The following is a 17,986-nucleotide window of genomic DNA, read 5'->3' as shown; positions in this document are numbered from 1 at the left end:
TGCACAGTATTGAAACAACTCACACGGTGCTGAATGAACTCACCTCCCACATTGATAAAAGAAATGCTAGGATGCTAAATGAGCTTCGCAGTGTTAAGTGAAGTGACGCTGTTGAGTTGTTGAGAAAACCTCCGCGGTGTCGATTTGTGGAATGATGGAAACTGTGTAAAACTCTGGGTGTCGATTCAGCACTAATTACTCAAAGTAATAAAGTGACACTGAAGTCCCACAAAGCTCAGCTACAGGACAGGGTAAGAGGAAATTGGGGTGGGGGTAAAAAGGGCAGCCGTGGGTGGGTAGGGTGGATGGTGTGTGTGTGTGTGTGTGTGTGTGTGTGTTGTGTGACAGCTGTGGAGTGGTGACGCGTGCGGAATGTGGTGGCCGGTATAACAGGGCTTTTATGGCCAGGGCAGGTCCATCTGTAAGCCTCACTCATTCTCCTGACAGTAACACACACGCACACACACACACACACACACACACACACACACACACACACACACATGCACGCACAAACACACTGCACAGTGTGGAATTACGAATCCGGATCTCGCTGTGGATACCAGAAGAGTTTTTTTTTTGGACAAAACCTCCTATGAGAGTCAGGAGGAGGAACTACAGAGCGGTAAGTTTCATTATTTCATTAAATCAGTCTGAAAATGTCAAATTTTCAGAGATTAGAAATTTAGAATAGAAAATTCAGAATAAAAAAAAACATATAAACAAATAAGATCGATCTCACAGAGTTTGTTTGAATTATTCCATTTATCTCTAAAAACCTTAATTTCACTTAATGTTTAAAAACCAGATTTATAGAATTTTATCAATATGGAATTTCTATTCTAATTGAAATTTATTTATTTATTTATTTATTTATTTATTTATTTATTTGAAGAAAATTTTATATCCTTATTTCATTTTCCTGTTTTTCTTCCCAGCTCTTGATTGATTTCCAATTTAATTTCATGTTTTCTTGACATTTTGTTTTGTTTTATTTCTTTTTATAAGAACAGAATTTTATACAGTTTCCTGATATGAAGCGGATGTTAGTTTAAATCGTCAGAGTCGATTGAAGATAATGAACAAAAACTGCTAGAATGAGTTTAATAAAATAAATAAAGCCCCAAGTCTCAAATTTATGCAGAAATTTAGTGATGGAGGTGAATTGATAGGAAAAAAAAAGTTGACGTCCATGAATAGAAGGTCGTTATGGCGTGAGAGTAATCTGAGCTAAACACAGAGCCATATGATACCTTTACAAAAAATATATATGATGAATATATGAAGTTTTTGGTGTGAGACCTAATAATAATAATAATAATAATAATAATAATAATAATAATAATAATAATAATAATAATAATAATAATAATAATAATAATAATCCACTCCTAATAATAAAATCAGCATTTATAATTAATTTACGATCCAACTGAATCATTGTTTGCTAGTATTTGTGTGTGTGTGTGTGTGTGTGTGTGTGTGTGTCTTTGTGTGTGTGTCATTATGATTAAGAGATAGAAGTGGAAATGATGTAGAACCCCGAAAGCAGATGCTAGCTCTAGAGTAGAAATAACAAATAAATAATATTGATCTATAAAACCTGATTTTAAAAGTATACTTAATATGAGACGTGTAGGTGTCTGTGTGTCGTCCACATCTCACCACATAGCTGTGCTCAGAAATAGCCGAGGGTCACGTGGACTGCAGATATATTTAGGCTTTGCCATTCAGTCACGAAGGTTCTCATGACGTTCATGTAAATCTGTTTGAAAGCTCACTAGAATGTTTCATCGTTAGCGTTACACAAACCCACAACGTCTCGTTAAAACGTGCGCTAACCGTTTGCCCCAAAACAATCTTTGTTTCCAAAAATATAAGAGGAGCTGGAGAGGGAACGAGACGTTCTTCTAACTGACCTAAGGAGCTCAAGGTGTTGTCAAAAAGCTTGTGGTGTAAGACAATAAAACCCTGTGGATGTGCTGCTGCAGGGAAAGAAACAACTTCACTAACTTCCTGTAAAAAGCAAACTATTATGATGTCACACATTCGCTGTTCTGACCGTTTCGTTATAAAAGGCACAGAAACAGAGTGTAGCTCTGACCGTTGTGTTGTGTTTATGGGCTCACGATGCTGGAAGGAACTCTCGGTATCTCCATCGTGTCTCAGCTACATCATTCTTGTTCATAACACGTCTCCTCCTGAGTCCTAACCCTATGGTTGTGGGTTCGAGTCTCAGGCCGGCCACGACTGAGGTGCCCTTGAGCAAGGCACCGAACCCCCCAACTGCTTAACTGCTCCGGGTGTGTGTTCACGGTGTGTGTGTATGTGTTCAGTGCTGTGTGTGTGCACTTTGGATATGTTAAATGCAGAGAACGAACTCTGAACATGGGTCGCCGTACTTAGCCGTGTGTCACGTCACTAAAAATTAATTACCTCAGAGTTTACGAGATGATACACGATTAAAATGTAGCTGTATTTCTCCCATCATCAAAATAACTGACTGGTTAGCTGAGAAACACAGCTAGCTAAATCTCCATAGCAACAACCGAGTGACACACATTTAGTTGGTCAGCTGAAACTTTCGCCTTTTGTTTTCTTACATTTGTGTGATTGGTTTTGAACAAGAGCTATGAGGCTAACGTAGCCGTCTAACTAAAAAACAATTCAGGTGGAAGCTTAAATATGAGCAACCATGTGATCAAACTGAGAAGAACTGAGAAACATTTTCCAGACAATATAAGAAGTTTATACTGATTGTGTGAATTTGTTTCTAAATATACCGAAGGGACAATCTACGAACATCTACAGCTGCTCTGGTAGAAACAAATCTTTAGCCTACCGCAGTGAAGCTAGCAGGCTAATTAGCTTTCAAACAAACACGCTCCTGATTAGTTCGTTCTTCTTCTGAACTGTAAAATATAAACGTATTAAATGGTGTGTGATGTGTGTGTGATGTCTGGTGCGGTTCAGTGTTCACTCGGATGTGAATAATCATCTGCGTTGTGAATCATTCATGTCTGTCGATATTTCTGATGGATTCGAACCCCGAAACCTTTCCGACGTCTGAGTTTCTGAGTCTGAAATCATTTCTATAAATACACGACTCGGTTTTTATTTTTATACGCTGCTTCATCCGCTCCATCACTCTTTTAATGACAGCGAGTGGAGAGTCATAAATTCCGACTCTGTACCAGGTGCTGGTGTGAGATTACAGGATCCTGAGCAGCTTGTCTTGTCAACCTGTTAAGAGCTTCTAACATTACAGGTTCTTGTCATCCGTTGGAACCAAAGGAACCCACAGACAGAACCACAGAACCGGGCAGGCCCGGATCCACGGGGGGGCCAGAGTGGGCCTGGCCCACCCTGGCCCCACACCATATATTTACATTTACATTTACGGCATTTAGCAGACACCCTTATCCAGAGTGACTTACAACTGAGCACCTGAGGGTTAAGGGCCTTGCTCAGGGGCCCAGCAGTGGCAGCTTGGTGGACCTGGGGTTCGAACCCATGACCTTCCGATCAGCAGCCCAACACCTTAACCACAGTATACCATATACATATACCATATAACCATATACAGTAACAGCCAATCAGGAAATTGGTGCGATATTCAATTCAGCTCGAGATACGTTATTGTGCTTATAAAGCAATAAACGACAGTCACAGTAACTTTATTAGAACTGTTAGTGAACTTGATTAACACACTATATATAGCCTAATAAAATACAACATGTACAGGTTTGTTCTAGTTGATGTAAATAGTTATTTTAAAAGAGCTGTCCCTTTTTAACAAAACATTACAAGAATAAACCCAATTCTTACAGTTCGTGCTTCACTCGAGTAACAAGTTTGTTTTAGTTGATGTAAATAGTTATTTTAAAAGAATTGCCCCTATTTATCAAATCTAAAGTTACTTCATTGATACAAGATCTGTTAGGGGTCAAAAAAATATTACAAATGCAAAAAGAGAGAATGTAAAAATAAACATGTTAACCCATTATATATACGTATATATATATATATAAAGTTAATGAATAGTTCCAAAATATGTACAAAAAAATATTAAAAATGAAGAAAACACAAACACAACAATAACAAACAACAATCGTCTTAAATATATGGTATTAAAACTATAGACATGAGAGATTGAAGCATTAAAGAACCCCCCACCCCAATCAGACCGGCCCACCTGGAATATCACTTGGCCCACCTTTCATCTCATGTCTGGAGCCGGGCCTGGAACCAGGTTACAAAACAAATAATTTGGTGTAACTGTGATCGAATTGAAAGATTATAGAAATATATACGGATGTCTACGGTTATCTATAGAGGAAAAATAGAGCCATAAATTCAGGGCTGTAAAATCAGCTACTAGTGAAATGTGACAAAGGGTTAATTGTTCATTAGGTTAAAATGACTGACTGATTTTTTTTTTTTACATTACTCTGATTTGTATAATGTCATAATTTGCTTTGATTCCTGTTGACATGGTTCTCTTTCTGCTTCATCACAGACTTACCCTGAAGGATCCATCTCTAGGCCTCGTCATCACGTCTAACAGAGACGCCACTATGGCTGAAGTCATGAGCCTTGAAAACGCAGAGCACACGAACGAAATGACGCACCTAGAAGACGCCGAGGAAAGCAAGACTCAGGTGGAAGAAATGAACTCCGTCAAGGAGGAAAAAGAGACCAAGAAGGTCGGCAGGACGAGAAAGCGAGAACGGCCGCAGAAGAGCTCGGACGTCGGCATCACCGAGGTGAACAACATGAACGACGTCGGGGATCTGGAGGACGAGGTGACGGAGGACGGAGCCAACCTGACAGACGTTGCGCTAAAACAAGAGGTATGGACACCATCTCCTGAGACCAGACCTATGAGTGAGAAGGTCTTTGACTCATCAGAGCAGAAATAAAAAGAGATATAAAATGAGGATTTTTCCATTAAACTTTATTGATGTAAAGAAGATCACGCTCGATAGGATTGTCATTAGAGGTTCCAAAATGAATCTGTTAGTCATATCAGGTTCAAGCAGGTCAAGATAAGTTATTCCTACTGACCTTGTGGTCATCTTGCTTGCTTTCTTCCCAAAGAGACTTCTCAAGACCAACAAACCGGTGCAGAAGAGCTACATCCCGAAAATGGGCAAAGGAGACGTGAAGAGCAAGTTTGAGGCCATGCAGAAGGTCAGAGAGGAGAGGAACCGCATGAGGAGCGAGGAGGAGCAAAAGAAACGCAAGGAGCAGTACATCAAAGAGCGGGAGAGGATCCGCAAAAAGCAGTTGGTCAGTATGTGAACTAGTGGTTAAAATCTATCTATCTATCTATCTATCTATCTATCTATCTATCTATCTATCTATCTATCTATCTATCTATCTATCTATCTATCTATCTATCTATCTATCTATCTATCGAAGTATTGGAACCTAATCAATCTATCTCTATATCTCACACACACTCCATATTTCTTTATATCTATAATATTTATAGGTCCTGGTTATATATTCTACAAAACTCGTATTTAAATGATTTAAAGACTTACGGCTGCGGCATGTGACTGTAGGAGGTCCAATCGTTGTCTCCGCTGCAGGCTGGACTTACAGGATTAGCAGCCGTTATCACGGTGCAGGCCACCTAAAAGCAGATGATCCCCAGATAAACCCTTTCTTACCTCACAACAACCCGTTGTCTTATCCTCCACAGATACAAGAGCTGCTCGCCTCCAGCGACGAGGAGGAGGAGGAAGTAAAACCGGCCAAAGTTGAGAAGTCCTACGTCCCAAAGATCATCGGTGAGTCAGAAGACTAAACACCGACAGACAGACACTGGTGTCCCGAAAGGGTCCAAAATCCAAACCTACGACTTCTTTTAATCCTTAATCTGGTTTTTGCTCCCGATGTGTCCACAGGCAGCGTGAAGGGGAAATTTGCTGAGATGGAGAAGCATAGAGAGGAAGACCAGAGGAGGAAGATGGAGGAAGAGAGGAAGAAGCGCATCACTCAGGAGACCTTGGAGAAGGCCAAGATTAAGAAGGAGTTAGCCAAGAAGGTGGAGGAGGTGAGCAAGAGCTTTTTAACAGTAAGAGGTGAAGCTGGAACTGCAGGACAGAGGAGGTTTTTTGCTTATTGCTCAGTAACATGATAAGCTGCATTATTTAGTTTCAAGCAAAATGCTAAATCAAAAACACTGTTTGTAGCTGGGGGTGTGTGTGGGGGGGCACGGTGGCTTAGTGGTTAGCATGTTCGCCTCACACCTCAGGGGTTGGGGTTCGATTCCCGCCTCCGCCTTGTCTGTGTGGAGTTTGCATGTTCTTCCCGTGCTGCACAGGCTCCCCGTGACCCGAAAAGTTCTGATAAGCGGTAGAAAATGAGCGAGCGAGTGAATGAATGTTTCTAGCTGCGTCATTAAATGTAAGTATAATCTGCTACTTGATGTTGTGGGTTAATAAATAAAATAGATTATAAAATCGTGTAACAGTGAGTTGGTAACAGTGATTGCTTTGTTTTAGACCAAAGAAACACTAACACATCTCTCCTCTCCATACCTTCTGTATCTTTGGAGATATCATATCCGCTCGACCAACCAGCTGGTGTGTGTGTGTGTGTGTGTGTGTGTGTCCATGTTAGGAAAGTCAAGGGTCACTTCACAGCGGTAACACATGGTGTGTGGAGACTGTGGTTTAAAATAGAGCATAGAATATTGTGTTCTTTAACCGGAGGAAGCGTGTTAGACAGTCGGATCTCCTTCAGTTAAATGTCCGAACTTCAGAACTAAGAGAACACATCGCTTGTTTAAAATAAACATGGCACCGGTGTGGACCAATCGTGTCTGTCGCATCTGCCCCAGAGCTCTGACTGTAGGGGCTGTAAAACCGGCAGGTCCAGACGACATGTGACCGGCAACTGTTTCACACACGGTCTAAAACGAGCCGTCAGCCACTTTTTCGCTCTGAATTAGTCTCTTACTATCAGGGACTCTAGCAGAAAAAACAGAGGCAGCTGAGCCAGCAGAACGACGAGGCCTACAATACGGCTCGCTCCGAGCTCTTTGTGTGTCAGAGAAAGCAGGACGCAGGAACACGTCGGTTTCGATCTGGATTTCTGTTATCAAACAAACGATTAAATCTTTGGTCCAGAACCTGTTTAACGTTTCAGTAAGCGATAAAATAAGACTCCGGGTGCTTCACGCAAATTTCTGCATTCTTTATACAAACCTATAAACAACTAAAAACTTGAATTACAGCATTCAGTGTTTCTGTATTTTATCTCACAGGAAGGAGACAGCAGCATCTCGGTGCGAGTCGTTCCAGCCAAATCGCAGAAGCAACCTGGGAAGATCAAAATGAATTTCGAGGACATCGAGAAGAGCCGAGCGGAGGAGATGCACAAGAGGAGCGAGGAGGAAAAGAAGAAGAGATACGACGAGAACCGGCGCTCGTTTAGAGAGGCCAAGCGAAGCTCCGTTTCCACAAACCAGGTCAGGAAGATCAGACACGGGCATGGTGGAGATGGTGCAGAAAACCAGACAAGAAAAGTGTGTGATGCTTCAGCAGAATGGGATGTTGATAAATCTGATGGGTTTTGGTTTTGCAGGACGATGAGGAGAGCCAGGGGAAAGAGAAGGAGCGCGTGACTCCAGGTAAGCTGTGTCTGACGTTCGAGGAGCAGGAGAAGGAGCGGCAGGAGCAGCAAAGGAAGCAGACTGAGGAGGAGGCCAGGAGGAGGCTCCAGGAGGAGAGGAAAGCTTTTGAGGAGGCCAAACTGGGAATGGTACACACTTTACACTCTGCTCTTGTCTATACTTAAAACCTTAGTGTGTTACACATCGGGGGGGCACAGTAGCTTAGTGGTTGGCACGTTTGCCTCACACCTCCAGGGTTGGGGGTTCGATTCCCGCCTCCGCCTTGTGTGTGTGGAGTTTGCATGTTCTCCCCGTGCCTCGGGGGTTTCCTCCGGGTACTCCGGTTTCCTCCCCCGGTCCAAAGACATGCATGGTAGGTTGATTGGCATCTCTGGAAAATTGTCTGTAGTGTGTGTGTGTGTGTGTGAGAGAGTGTGTGTGTGCCCTGTGATGGGTTGGCACTCCCTCCAGGGTGTATCCTGCCTCGATGCCCGATGACGCCTGAGATAGGCACAGGCTCCCCGTGACCCGAGGTAGTTCGGATAAGCGGTAGAGAATGAGTGAGAGAGCGTGAGAGTGTTACACATCACCAAGTGCGAAATAAGCTGCTCTGTGTTATCGCACTTTGTTTTGTTCTAACATAGAAACTAAATTGTTGTAAACATTACTTGTTGAATACTGGACTCTGATTGGTTGGAAGGTGTTGATGCAAATCACAGAATGATCTAAAAAAAACATGTTTAATAGCACTGAATTTTAGAATAATTTTAATAGAAAAGCTTCATAAATAAAAGGAATAAAAGACATTAACATGTGATGTAAGAGCAAAATAAACAACTTCAGGGTGTTCACAATCTCTCCTTTTCTCAGCAACACAGAACGTAGAAAACTTAATTTGATCCTTGAGGAACTTTGTGAAAAACCGGTCACATCTCTGGTTCGTGTCTCGACGTGTTCCAGGTTCAGGACGACGAGGACGTGTCCAGCGAGCAGGCTGAAAAGGAAGAGATCCGACCGGGAAAACTGAGGCTCAGCTTTGAGGAGCTGGAACGACAGCGACTGGAGGAGGAACACAAACGCGTGGAGGAAGAAAGGAAGAGACGCATCCTGGAGGAGAGGAAGGCGTTCGCCGACGCCAGGAAGAGCATGGTCAGATCGGTCATCAATTAAAAGGCTAAATGTACAGTAGATCGCTTACAAACTCTAGCTACGTCTGGGATTGATGTACGGTAAAATCTTGCGCATAAAGTGTCCACCGTTTATTTTATCGAGTTGAACATGTTACTGCACTAATAAATACACAAACTATACACAGAGCTGTCAAATGTCACGCATTAACGTGACCGTCACACATTTGGGTCTTTTCTCACGATCTCCCGCCACACATCGTATTTCTCACGCAGAAAAACTGACTATTTATCATATATTTAATAAGCCGCAGCACCCAAAACGTATCAGTTCGCACCGCTGTCTCTATGGAACCGTGCAGGAATCAAGCGCGTCTCGGTTCTTAGTCGAGCCTGACACTAATCAGCCAATCAAAAAAAAGAGGCTACACAACAGCCAATCAGAAAATAGCAATATTGTATCTGGGTAAGATTTAACGCAACAACCAATGAAAAAAAAAACATATTCATTAGAGAGGTTATTTTCGATGGTGGGTTTGAACAAAACCTCAACACGAAACAGCTCGTGTCTCTGGACAGGACATTGTCCTCAATCATGTCCCTAAAAATGTCTGGGCTTGTGCTCAACTGTTTTATATGGGAGCAACATTACACATGATAAAGGGGTCCAAAAAGGTAACAAACACCAGTCATAATCTCTCTCTCTCTCTCTCTCTCTCTCTCTCTCTCTCTCTCTCTCTCTCTCTCTCTCTCTCTCTCTCTCTCTCTCACACACACACACACACACACAAATCAATAAATGTCAATTAAACAAATACCCCAGGTCATTGATCCTGGGGGGTTGAGAGGTCACGCTTGCCTTTCTTCATAACTTGATAGCCCTGCTTTACATATTAAAGTGTATAGAAAGAAGGCTTTCAGTTTACAGCTATTACAGCTAATAAACAATTTCAGCAAAGATCTAGCACATTTTAGAAGTTTTTTTTTTAGAAGTTTTTTTTTAATCTAAATCGACTTTTTCATGAGTCCGGCGTTTCTTAGGAAAGCATACACTGACTCATGCTAATATGGCTAACAGTGAATTAAAAATGTTAGCTGTGATAGACGACTACAGTATGATGATGTAAAAAGTTCTTTAGCTACTTACTAAAGGCTTTTATATTAGCATTATCTCATCTTAGCTCTCACATCAGGTTCCTAATCCTTTGACGCTAGAGGTAAACAGTGTTAGCATAAATTCAAATTATTGCTTCCACAGATTAGACTCGAGCATTGAGCTGCCTATCAGAAACTCCTCAGTTCGCTAACAATGTTATACTTCTTGTGTTCTCAGAATCTAGACGAAGAAGATGACATCCTGCTGGCAGCCATGAGCGTGGACGATGGGGCCACACCAGGAAAACTAGCCATCAGCTTCGAGGAACTGGAGAGGCAGAGACGTGAGGAAGAGCAGAAGAGAAAGGAGGAAGAGGCCAAGCGTCGCCTGGAGGAGGAGAAGAGGCTGTTCGCGGAGGCTCGTAAGAATATGGTGAGGAAAAATGTTGGGAAGTTGGGAACCACGTTATTGTAGCATGCATCTGCTTGGCGCTGAGAATTCACATCGACTGGATACAAAATGGCCGCCACCGTTTCAGTGAGCCATCTTGGATTCGGATCTGGCTAACATGCTAACAGAGCTAATACTTTAGCAGTCATTTATGTTCTATTAGCTTGTCATGCTAGCTTGTTACATTTCAGCTAGTTTAACTGGTGTGACTGGTAACTGGACACCGTTAATCTTGTGTTAGCTTCTCAAAGGCGTTTATCCAGCGTGTATGTGAACGCTAGCTAACCCGCTAATCTCTTCTGAGCACACAACAGCGTCCGTTTCCACTATTATGAAGTTTTATATCTCGACCTGTTTAACCCATGTGTTCTGAGTTTCCTGCTGGTTTCTATATGTTCAGTGAGAGTGGAATATAAAGTGGAACAGAACTGAGGGTTAAACACGAGAGAGACCGATCCCTTATCTGAGAGAGAATAGAAATGTCTGTAGAATTAATGTGATGAAGTCGTGCTCACGTCCTGCTCTGCTGCTCTGCTCTTCTCAACTCTGTCTCGTCTCAGGATCAGGACGACGCTGTGACGCTCGGTGCCGGAGAAGTAAGGCATTTATTTTTTTTAAATAACTGATTTATCAAGATGAATTTAACAGATGAAGGATTTCAGACCAATCTGATATCAAAATAATTTTCTGTTGTCATGGTTACTGAATCTCCCGAATATGATATAGTACAAGTGTAGAGATAATATCATCCTGTGAGACACAAGCCTGCCTCAGTGCAAAGTTTAAACTATTTCTATTCTATTCTGATCTGTTCTGTTTTAAGCTATTTTATTTTTTGCATTCTTTTCTTTTCATTTCTATTTACATTTACATTTCTATTTACATTTCTATTTCTATTTACATTTCTATTTACATTTCTATTTACATTTACGTTTCTATTTCTATTTACATTTACATTTCTATTTACATTTACATTTCTATTTCTATTTACATTTCTATTTACATTTACATTTCTATTTACATTTGCATTTACATTTACAGCATTTGGCAGCTTTATCCAGAGCGACGTACATAAGTGATTAAATCTCTATCATCAAATACATCATCAATCATCAAACACATTCTATTCTATTCTGGTCTATTTTATTATGTCTGATTCTATTCTTCTCTCTCTTATAGATGTATTGTCGAGTACACTATAGTATATATAGTATAGTACACTGTAAACTTGTTACATTCCGTTTTCCTCATTAAATTCTATTCACATCTATGTTATTCGGTACTATCGAGACACCTCCAGCAATCACACCTCCAGGGTTGGGGGTTCGATTCCCACCTCCGCCTTGTGTGTGTGGAGTTTGCATGTTCTCCCCGTGCCTCGGGGGTTTCCTCCGGGTACTCCAGTTTCCTCCCCCGGTCCAAAGACATGCATGGTAGGTTGATTGGCATCTCTGGAAAATTGTCCGCAGTGTGTGAGTGTGTGAGTGAATGAGAGTGTGTGTGTGCCCTGTGATTGGTTGGCACTCCGTCCAGGGTGTATCCTGCCTCGATGCCCGTGACCCGAGAAGTTCGGATAAGCGGTAGGAAATGAATGAATGAATGAATGATTCGATCGAAGTCCCTGTAGTTTTTTTTCTATACTTCAGTGTATTCGGTTCTATTTAACTCTATTCTTTTTAGCTGCATCCTATTCTCTCTCTTTTTTATTTTTTTATTTTCACTCTATGCTACGAAGTTCTTTATTATTCTGTTGTGCTTAGATTCATTCAATGCTTAATTGTTTGGCTGGATCCCATTCTAGTTATCTTCTGAATGGATTCTATTCCAATAAATGTTTAATTCTACTTAGTTTTTCCCTTCCAGAAAATTTTTATTTTTATTATCTGTGTTAAATGTTGATCTTATTCCATTTAGTTTTATAGCCTTCTAATCTTCTCTAATGAATTCAAATATATTCTTTTTTTATTTTGGTTTCTATTCTGTTCTTTTACGCTGTTCCTTCGATCAGAATTCGACTGCGTTTTCTTCTGCTCGACTGGGTCCTATTCTACTCTATGAAGCACATATTTAGGATTTGACACAGCAGTATAGAGCATGAGTGAAATCAAACATTATAAATAACACTGTGACGTGTTTTAATGCTCACGGCCGTGACGCTGCTTACTGAAGTGACTAAATAGAGAGGAGATGCATCCTTAGATATCTAAATGTTTGACATGTTTGGTGTCTGGTGTTCGAGACTAACAGTGGATTGTATATAGATCTCGTAAAAGACTTTAAAACATATAGATTTTGAACATTTTACAATAATTATAAGCCACACGTCGCTGTCTGTCCCCCACAGGTGCAGGATGAGGACGACAACCTGGTGAGGACGGAGTCACAGGAAGCGATGCATCCTGGGAAACTGGAGATCAATTTTGAGGAGATGATGAAGATGAAAGAGGAGGAGAAGCGGAAAAGGAAGGCGGAGGCACGGCGTCAGAAGATGGAGATGGAGAAGAAAGAGTTAGAGCAGCTGCGTCAGGAGATGGGCGAGGTAAACGTCAATCCTACTGCTCTTACTCTTTATGTAAACACAAATGTGTATGTTAAGTGTGTGTGTGTGTGTGTGTGTGTGTGTGTGTGTGTGTGTGTGTGTGTGTGTGTCTCAGGAGGAGATCAACGAGACGACGGAGGTGGTGAGCCCCGAGTATGAAGAGTTGACAAAACTGAAGAGAACCGGCTCCATCCAGGCCAAGAACCTGAAGGTGAAGTTTGAGAAGATCAAGCAGCTCACAGAGGAGGAGATCCAGAGGAAGATCGAGGAGGAGAGAGCAAGAAGAAAGGCCATCGATGAGGAGATCAAAGAGAGGGAAGCCGAGCGCTGTGTGGAGGTACCGGCCTCAAACATCTGACATAAACATGAAAAGCTCCAAACAAATCCACACGATTACAAAAGCACGAGTGTGACTAATGTAACACAACAGAGATGCAGAGAAACAAGAAGCTCTTCAGTCAAACTTCATTACTTTTATCAGAAACCAAGGACATTTTTTAGAAGTCCAAGGACCTTTTTGAAAAACCAGTTTTTTCATAACTTTTCTGGAAACTTTTTATCTCTATTCTTTTTATTTTATTTTATTTTATTTTTTTTTTTAGTCCAAGATCCTTTTTCGTTACCATTTCTGGAAGCTTTTGTCTCATTTTTATTCTAAAATTTTAGCAAACAATGAACCTGCTTTTGGGGGGCACAGTGGCTTACATTTACCGCATTTAGAATGACTTACAATCGAGCAACTGAGGGTTAAGGGCCTTGCTCAGGGACCCAGCAGTGGCAGCTTGGTGGACCTGGGGTTCAAACCCATAACCTTACAATCAGTAGCCCAACACCTCAACCACTGAGCTACCACATCCCAGTGGTTAGCACGTTCGCCTCACACCTCCAGGGTCGGGGTTCGATTCCCGCCTCCGCCTTGTGTGTGTGGAGTTTGCATGTTCTCCCCGTGCCTCGGGGGTTTCCTCCGGGTACTCCGGTTTCCTCCCCCGGTCCAAAGACATGCACGGTAGGTTGATTGGCATCTCTGGAAAATTGTCCGGAGTGTGTGAGTGTGTGAGTGAATGAGAGTGTGTGTGTGCCCTGTGATGGGTTGGCACTCCGTCCAGGGTGTATCCTGCCTCGATGCCCGATGACGCCTGAGATAGGCACAGGCTCCCCATGACCCGAGAAGTTTGAATAAGCGGTAGGAAATGAATGAATGAATGAATGAACCTGCTTTTCAGAATCCTATAAACTTTTTCAACAAACTTTAAACCTTTAAAAATCCACAAATGTTTACAATCTGGTCATTTGCTTTTCCAGAAAGAAAGAAAAAAAAACACAGGAACTTTTTGTGAAACCCTTGAAACTTTCATTTTAATTTAGGTTTTTGGAAATCGGAACTTTTTCTTGGATTTGAATAGTACCAGAACTTCATACCTCCTCTGATAGTTCAGGGTTGTTTCCTGGTTTGTCTGTTGTTTTGTTTATGTATCTCAACATCTGTTTTTTTCCTTCCCTGCAGGATGAGGGCGAGGACATGAAGGGTGCTGTGAAAGCGGACGACGCTCCATTCAAGCAGAAAGTGGACATGCGTGCACGGTTCGAGCAGATGGCCAAAGCACGTGAGGAGGAGGAAAAGAGGAGGATCGAAGAGCAGAAGCTCCAGAGGATGCAGTTTGAACAGCAGGAAATCGACGCTGCTCTCCAAAAAGTAAAAGTCTCATGGGATGCTTTGTTTAACAGCTAACTTTTGGAAGGTCCAGCACGAAGAGGGAAAAATTCCATGTCGTGATTCATTCTGAAAATAGATCTGATGATTTGAACTGAAAGGGTTGTGTTAGCTTTGAGGAGCTTGAGTGGGGAGTTGCATGTGCTTTTAGATCAAATAGTGAATTTGTGCCAAAACAGACATAGCTGATGCTTATAGTCTGAGGGAAAAAAAAAATCCAGCTCAGAGCTAGTTTCTAGATCCTCCTGAAGATCGTGAAACCAAGCAAAAGGAATCTAGATCAGGTCCAGTGTCCAGTAATTGTGCTGTGTTTGTCACATCACTCTTAATGCATGTGGGACTTGCATGGACGCTTTGGACTTTTGGAATTTTCTCCATGGCTCTTGAAACATGTTGTGATGTATGTGTGTCAGGAAAGAGAGGATGATGATGAAGAGGAAGGCAGTGTTGTGAATGGGTCTGCAGTCTACGACGAGGAGGATGATCACGGCCGCTCGGGCGCCCCATGGTTCAAAAAGCCTCTGAAGAACCAGACGGTGGTGGACTCGGAGCCAGTACGCTTCACAGTTAAGATCACAGGCGAGCCCAAGCCTGAGGTGACGTGGTGGTTTGAGGGTGAGCTCCTCCAGGACTGTGAGGATTATCAGTATATCGAGCGAGGTGAGACCTACTGCCTCTACCTGCCCGAGACCTTCCCCGAGGACGAGGGCGAGTACATGTGCAAGGCTGTGAACAGCCGTGGCAGCGCCGCCAGCACGTGTATCCTCACTATCGAAAGTAAGTCGGTGCCGCTGTCATGCCATATTAACCAGCGCATGCCGGTGTTCCTTCTCCTTCTGCTTCTAACTCCATATAATCTGCAGTCCTCCATTTGTCCTCTTCTATAATAACAGCTGTTGAAAATTCTTCACTTCTTCAGTTCTTTTGAAAGATCAGAGCAGAAACATATTAAAGATAACATATTAAAATTTCCTTCTTGTCATATTCGATACTTGTGAGTTATGAAGGTTTAATGGATTATATATCATGTAATCAGTACTGTGAGTAATACAGGCCATGCCTCCCTCACTGGGACTGACGGACACAGAGGCCACGCCTTCCTTACTATTACAGCCAAGAGGCCACGCCTCCTTTACTGATACTGATAGGCACACCTCTGTATTTCTAAGGCCACACCTCTGTATTTCTAAGGCCACACCTCTGTATTTCTAAGGCCACACCTCTGTATTTCTAAGGCCACACCTCTGTATTTCCAGAGGCCACACCTCTGTACTTCTAGAAGCCACACCTATTTATTGTCAGAGGCCACACCTCTTTATTTCTAGAGGCCACACCTCTGTATTTCTAGAGGCCACACCTATTTATTTTCAGAGGCCACACCTCTTTATTTCTAGAGGCCACACCTCTGTATTTCTAGAGGCCACACCTATTCATTTTCAGAGGCCACACCTTTTTATTTCTAGAGCTCACAGCTCTGTATTACTAGAGGCACACCTCTGTATTTCTAGAGGCCACATCTATTTATTTTCTGAGGCCACACCCCTTTATTTCTAGAGCTCACACCTCTGTATTACTAGAGGCCACACCCCTTTATTTCTAGAGCTCACAGCTCTGTATTACTAGAGGCCACACCCCTTTATTTCTAGAGCTCACAGCTCTGTATTACTAGAGGCCACACCCCTTTATTTCTAGAGCTCACAGCTCTGTATTACTAGAGGCCTCACCTATTTATTTTCAAAGGCCACACCCCTTTATTTCTAGAGCTCACAGCTCTGTATTGCTGGAGGCTCTTCTTCACCTGGCCAACTAATGAAATAACAGCTGAATTGTTTTCTCCATTAACAAACTTTCACCTCACGCTAACATCAGCTGTTTCACCAAGTTCCAAGCTCACTCAGTTTGCTAAGTTCATTTAAGCTAGTTAACCACTGTTAGTTTGCAAACTTTACACGATGTAACACACACATGCCATGACAGCAGACCTTTTTTATCAAAAGATCTGAACAGTAATTTCTCTTAAGAAATTTTGAAATGTATCAGAGTTGAGCGCACATCATAGATTTAATACTGAAACTGTGTACACATGGTATTCAGACTGCTATTAAATTCCTGAGTCCATATTCTGTATCCTGGGCTGTTTTTTGTCAGCACTTCTGATAATCTGAATTATTGTACTAACAGCTGCATAAATCATCTCTGAATACTCAGAAGTTCCCTTTAATAACTATTAACATAACATTTGGACATTGGAGTGGCTTATAACATTCACTCTGAGTGCCGACTTTAATGCTTGTTTTATCTGTTTATTACATTTTTTTATGATTGATTTGTGTTTATGAATCAAATCTCTTGAGGACTCACTTAAATGAGTCATTTATAAAGTATGAATCATATATGAATCGTCCATCACTTCTCATTACTGCTCATCAAAGATTTTTCATTTGCCTTATGATCATAACTCTCTCTCTCTCTCTCTCTCTCTCTCTCTCTCTCTCTCTCTCTCTCTCTCTCTGTGTCTCTCTCTCTCTCTCTCTCTCTCTCTCTCTCTCTTTCTCTGTGTCTCTCTCTGTCTCTCTGTCTCTCTCTCTCTCTCCCTCTCTCTCTCTCGGTGTCTCACTCACTCTCTCTTTCTCTCTCTCTTTCTGTCTCTCTCTCTCTCCAGCTGAGGACTACTGACAGGCCCTTTCGTTCTCTCTCTCTCTCTCTCTCTCTCTCTCTCTCTCTCTCTCTCTCTCTCTCTCTCTCTCTCACACACACACACACTCTTTCTGTCTCTCTCTCTCTCTCTCTCTCTCTCTCTCTCTCTCTCTCTCTCTCTCTCTCTCTCTCTCTCTCTCTCTCTCCAGCTGAGGACTACTGACAGGTCCCATCGCTCTCTCTCTCTCCGGAACTTTCCCTGTCTTTTTCATGTCTTTGTACTTTTTTAAAGTTCACACCTCATGGTAGGGCCAAACGTTCTTCTTCAGAGGAGGAAAAGCAGCCTGTGTGTTTGTGTGTTTATGTGTGTGTTTGTGTTTGTGTGTTTTTCACCATTCCTCCAAAGAATCCGCTCAAAGTTGAAGTGAAAGATGTGTTCACACGTGAAAGCTGCCCTCACCATCAGAAAGAAGACTTTCAGTGAATTTGTGCCAAAACCAGACAGTCAGTTTCCATCAGCTGTTAGGATGTACACTTCGATTTGAAAAGATTTATGGCTTGAATAACACAACAGGGTCAACTGCTGTTTCTACTTTATGGAGGAATGAAGGAAGTTTAAGAGAATCAGTTCTCTCAGAAATCTAGATAATGTTGAAAATACTTCTGACTGTTACAAAGCGCTGACACTGGAGACTCCTTCCACATGTTTCATAACAGTCTCCTTATAGAAAACATCAATGGTTTTCATGTAAAATCTGCTGTGAATCCGCCATTACTACGGAATCAAAAGGCATGTGGT

At 42.0% G+C, this 17,986-nt stretch overlaps 1 protein-coding gene across 4 annotated transcripts; it reads left to right on the top strand.

The window, feature by feature from the left end:
* Positions 1-452: 452 nt before the first annotated feature.
* On the top strand, positions 453-17,885 carry nexn (nexilin (F actin binding protein)). Of its 4 annotated transcripts, none has more exons than XM_047800043.1 (15): positions 453-625; positions 4,520-4,853; positions 5,101-5,292; positions 5,711-5,798; positions 5,916-6,064; positions 7,280-7,483; positions 7,600-7,776; positions 8,588-8,776; positions 10,088-10,282; positions 10,861-10,896; positions 12,645-12,839; positions 12,958-13,176; positions 14,344-14,532; positions 14,964-15,327; positions 17,213-17,885. In XM_047800043.1, the coding sequence occupies exons 2-15, from the start codon at positions 4,578-4,580 to the stop codon at positions 17,224-17,226; spliced, it is 2,487 nt and encodes an 828-aa protein (XP_047655999.1). In that variant the 5' UTR covers positions 453-625; positions 4,520-4,577; the 3' UTR covers positions 17,227-17,885. The 4 variants fall into 4 exon arrangements, with proteins under 4 accessions (XP_047655999.1, XP_047655998.1, XP_047655997.1 ...); XM_047800042.1 differs by having other exon boundaries at positions 454-625; positions 12,955-13,176; positions 17,397-17,885; XM_047800041.1 differs by having other exon boundaries at positions 454-625; positions 12,955-13,176.
* Positions 17,886-17,986: the final 101 nt, after the last annotated feature.

This window comes from Tachysurus fulvidraco, chromosome 14, assembly GCF_022655615.1.
Source record: "Tachysurus fulvidraco isolate hzauxx_2018 chromosome 14, HZAU_PFXX_2.0, whole genome shotgun sequence".
Classification (NCBI taxonomy): domain Eukaryota; kingdom Metazoa; phylum Chordata; class Actinopteri; order Siluriformes; family Bagridae; genus Tachysurus; species Tachysurus fulvidraco.
This window is presented reverse-complemented; position numbering and strand designations above follow the sequence as displayed.

Excerpts from the sequence above, each read along its gene's own strand:
- nexn (XM_047800042.1), top strand. The coding sequence starts at position 4,578 with ATGGCTGAAGTCATGAGCCTTGAAAACGCAGAGCACACGAACGAAATG. Across the intron at positions 6,065-7,279 it reads TAGCCAAGAAGGTGGAGGAG|GAAGGAGACAGCAGCATCTC; the intron begins GTGAGCAAGAGC and ends TTTATCTCACAG. Across the intron at positions 13,177-14,343 it reads AAGCCGAGCGCTGTGTGGAG|GATGAGGGCGAGGACATGAA; the intron begins GTACCGGCCTCA and ends CCTTCCCTGCAG.